The sequence below is a fragment of the Limulus polyphemus genome, unplaced genomic scaffold (genome assembly GCF_000517525.1).
Source record: "Limulus polyphemus unplaced genomic scaffold, Limulus_polyphemus-2.1.2 Scaffold7567, whole genome shotgun sequence".
Classification (NCBI taxonomy): domain Eukaryota; kingdom Metazoa; phylum Arthropoda; class Merostomata; order Xiphosura; family Limulidae; genus Limulus; species Limulus polyphemus.
The window spans coordinates 23,314-27,545 of NW_013673177.1; the positions used below are offsets into that span (position 1 = coordinate 23,314).

At 34.4% G+C, this 4,232-nt stretch overlaps 1 protein-coding gene across 1 annotated transcript in view; it reads right to left on the reverse strand.

Moving 5' to 3' along the window:
• LOC111089844 (beta-hexosaminidase subunit beta-like) overlaps positions 1-3,579 on the reverse strand; it is a 19,440-nt gene extending 15,861 nt beyond the window's left edge. Inside the window, exon 1 of the mRNA XM_022403008.1 lies at positions 3,423-3,579. Coding sequence (XP_022258716.1) covers positions 3,423-3,518 — 96 coding nt within the window. The 5' untranslated portion in view covers positions 3,519-3,579. The remainder of the gene's footprint in view (positions 1-3,422) is intronic.
• Positions 3,580-4,232: the final 653 nt, after the last annotated feature.

Consider the following 4,232-nt stretch of genomic DNA (forward strand, 5'->3'; position numbering starts at 1 on the left):
AAAGAACTTTATGATAAATTATAACGTGTGTTCCTCGTCATCAAACTTAAAAACAAAGAACTTTATGATAAATTATAACGTGTGTTCCTCGTAATCAAATTGAAAAACAAAGAACTTTGATTACATACGGTTTGTGTTCCTTTGTTACGCTGTGCCACAAATCTCACCATCTGTAATGTCTATGTCACAAATCACACCACCTGTGTCACAAATCATGGCATCTGCAATGTCTATGTCACAAATCACACCACCTGCAATGTCTGTGTCACAAATCACGCCATCTGGAATGTCTGTGTCACAAATCACGCCATCTGGAATATCTATGTCACAAATCACACCACATGTGATAGGTTATGTCCAAATAGTTACGTTGTAATAGGTTATGTCCAAATAGTCACGTTGTAATATGTTATGTCCACATAGTTACGTTGTAATAGGTTATGTCCAAATAGTTACGTTGTAATATGTTATGTCCACATAGTTACGTTGTAATATGTTATGTCCAAATAGTTATGTTGTGATAGGTTATGTCCAAATAGTTACGTTGTAATATGTTATGTCCACATAGTTACGTTGTAATATATTATGTCCACATAGTTACGTTGTAATAGGTTATGTCCAAATAGTTACGTTGTAATATGTTATGTCCACATAGTTACGTTGTAATAGGTTATGTCCAAATAGTTATGTTGTGATAGGTTATGTCCAAATAGTTACGTTGTAATAGGTTATGTCCAAATAGTTACGTTGTAATATGTTATGTCCATATAGTTACGTTGTAATAGGTTATGTCCAAATAGTTACGTTGTAATAGGTTATGTCCACATAGTTACGTTGTAATAGGTTATGTCCAAATAGTTATGTTGTGATAGGTTATGTCCAAATAGTTACGTTGTAATAGGTTATGTCCAAATAGTTACGTTGTAATATGTTATGTCCACATAGTTACGTTGTAATAGGTTATGTCCAAATAGTTATGTTGTGATAGGTTATGTCCAAATAGTCACGTTGTGATATGTAATTAAGTTATCCAATTGGTTGTGATTTGTCGTTTGTTTTCAAACATTCAAAGTTTCTGCTATTACTAATTTTATTAAACACGAGAATTATTATCTTTTTGTTTATCACATCGAAATAAATTTATCAGTTTTCCACGCTATTCCCACTCAACTTCAATAAAAATATTATCAAATAGCTAAGAGCCTATAATAAACTTTTAGTGGTTATTGTGACACAGATAACGATAGCAGTAATCCAGAACTTCTTTATCTGTTTCTTTTTCAAGTTAAATGTAAGAATTATATTATGTGAGTTTGCTCTTTTATTTATAAATGAACACCAATAATATTTATATGTTTACTACTTGAACGTTCCTAAGGTTGACTGACATGTTATTGATTTATGCTCAGACACCATACCAGCATTTCTAAAAATTAACAGCATTAGCTAGGACCAAGGACGAAAGTGCACAAGACCCTGTAGCTACCATGGTTACAGGGTCCCTAATAATATTATAAAATACCATCAATATTCTCACACATTACTAGTGTGGTCCTCTGGATGTTTTACTCAGAAAATTGGTGACTTCGCCCTAAAGTACTCAGTTTGATGTTATTTTAACAGATAAAAATACTAGAGTACTCAGTTTGATGTAATTGTAACAGATAAAATACTAAAATATTCAATTTGATGTAATATGTGGATCTTTACGGTAGTGAAAGGTATAAAAACAAGTCAGTAATTTTAAGATTAAAAATTTTAAAAATAGTTTGAAATTTTGGTTTTTATACTAGTTAGTTGATATACGAATACATATTTACATTCATTTACACAATAACTATTTACTGCAGAGTAAGGAGCTTTTTTCAAGATTATCTAAAATAACTGAATTTTTTTAAAGAATAAACTTGAAATCTGGAATATAATGACGTCAACAAACTTAATATGTTCAGTATATTTACTGGAAACAAATGGACCGTGTTTGGCCTAGTGAGTGGCGTGCACAAACTTTGAAAATAAAAATTCATGGTTCGTGATCTGTTTCCACAAAAATAAGCGTCACACTTTGGGTCATTGATGGTGCTATAAAGATAACAGTCAAATTCTACTATTTGATCAAATAAGAGTAGACCAAGATTTGGCGGTGGGTGCTGTTTATTAGCTGCCTTCTTTCTAGTCTTTTAGTTCACAATTAGGGACGGCTAAACACAGGTAGTCCTGGAGTAGCCTTACGTGAAATTCTAAAACAAACAAACGAAAGGAATGTTTGGATTGCCCTGTTCCATTTAATGTTCAGCACTTCGAATGTTTAGATTGCTTTGTTCCATCTAACGTTCAACACTTGTAATGTTTAGATTGCCCTGTTCCATTTAATGTTCAGCACTTCGAATGTTTCGATTGCCCTGTTCCATCTACCGTTCAACACTTGGAATGTTTATATTGCTCTGTTCCATTTAATGTTCAGCACTTCTAATGTTTAGATTACCCTGTTCCATCTAATGTTCAACACTTGGAATGTTTATATTGCCCTGTTCCATCTAACGTTCAACACTTCTAATGTTTAGATTACCCTGTTCCATCTAATGTTCAACACTTGGAATGTTTATATTGCCTTGTTCCATCTAGCGTTCAACACTTCTAATGTTTAGATTACCCTGTTCCATCTAATGTTCAACACTTGGAATGTTTATATTGCCCTGTTCCATCTAATGTTCAACACTTGGAATGTTTGGATTACCCTGTTCCATCTAATGTTCAGCACTTGGAATGTTTGGATTACCCTGTTCCATCTCATGTTCAGCACTTGGAATGTTTTGATTACCCTGTTCCATCTAATGTTCAGCACTTGGAATGTTTATATTGCTCTGTTCCATCTAATGTTCAACACTTGGAATGTTTGGATTACCCTGCTCCATCTAATGTTCAACACTTGTACGTTTGGATTACCCTGCTCCATCTGACGTTCAACACTTGGAATGTTTATATTGCCCTGTTCCATCTAATGTTCAACACTTGGAATGTTTGGATTACCCTGCTCCATCTAATGTTCAACACTTCTTAATTAACAAATCCTAGAAAATCCTAGTTAGACATTATGTTTCACATACATAGTCGTTTGTTTGTTTTAGAGCAAAGCGATATTGGGCATGTCCACTGCGGGGTATTGAACCACGAATTTTGGTGTTGTAAGTCCGTAAACTTACCGCCGTGTTACAGGGGAACATATACAGCCACTCTTGAACTTATATTTTTATATCAGGACCGTTTCTTTTTTTCTGTACGAAATAGCGAAGTGGTCTCAGAATATTTACGAGGTTTAATGTTGTAGTTTCACCATATTAAATTTTGAACATGTCGGTATTAACCTGACAAACTAACAACAAAATCCCACAAACACTGAAATGAACAAAATTTTAACTAACCTCTAAAGGAAATCGCTTCTCGATGTATGTGATGTAGCTCTGCACAGAATGAAGGGAAATAAGTAACAACAACGCTGGAAGTAGCTGTTTCGACATCTTGTTTTGCTGCTATTTCGTTGTTAACTCACGTCAGGGCGATGGTATTTATACTGCGATTTGTTTAGAGATCTGACATCGACCCCGGCGATAATGGTGACGAAACAACTATTTACCATCCTCAACCCCCTTCCCAGATAAAGGAATGTTAGTGATAAGGAACAGTATACTATTTTCAAAGAATCATTGCAGAGAAAAAGTTAATACTAACAATGTCAACGGTCAAGATCGAATTTTAAAATAGGGAATTTACGTTCATCATGTACTGATTATTTTAATAGTTATTATATCCGCTCTAGCTGTCTCCTATTTTGAACTGGTGGACAACAAGGTAGGCAGCTGGGAGGATAGTTGGTTTATTTAGTTGTAGTAATATCTTACCTAGACACGAACTGGTATACTGGGAGGATAGTTGGTTTATTTAATTCTAGCAGTATCTTACCTAGACACGAACTGGTATACTGGAAGGATAGTTGGTTTATTTAATTGTAGCAGTATCTTACCTAGACACGAACTGGTATACTGGGAGGATAGTTGGTTTATTTAATTGTAGCAGTATCTTACCTAGACACGAACTGGTATACTGGGAGGATAGTTGGTTTATTTAATTGTAGCAATATCTTACCTAGACACGAACTGGTATACTGGGAGGATAGTTGGTTTATTTAATTGTAGCAATATCTTACCTAGACACGAACTGGTATACTGGGAGGA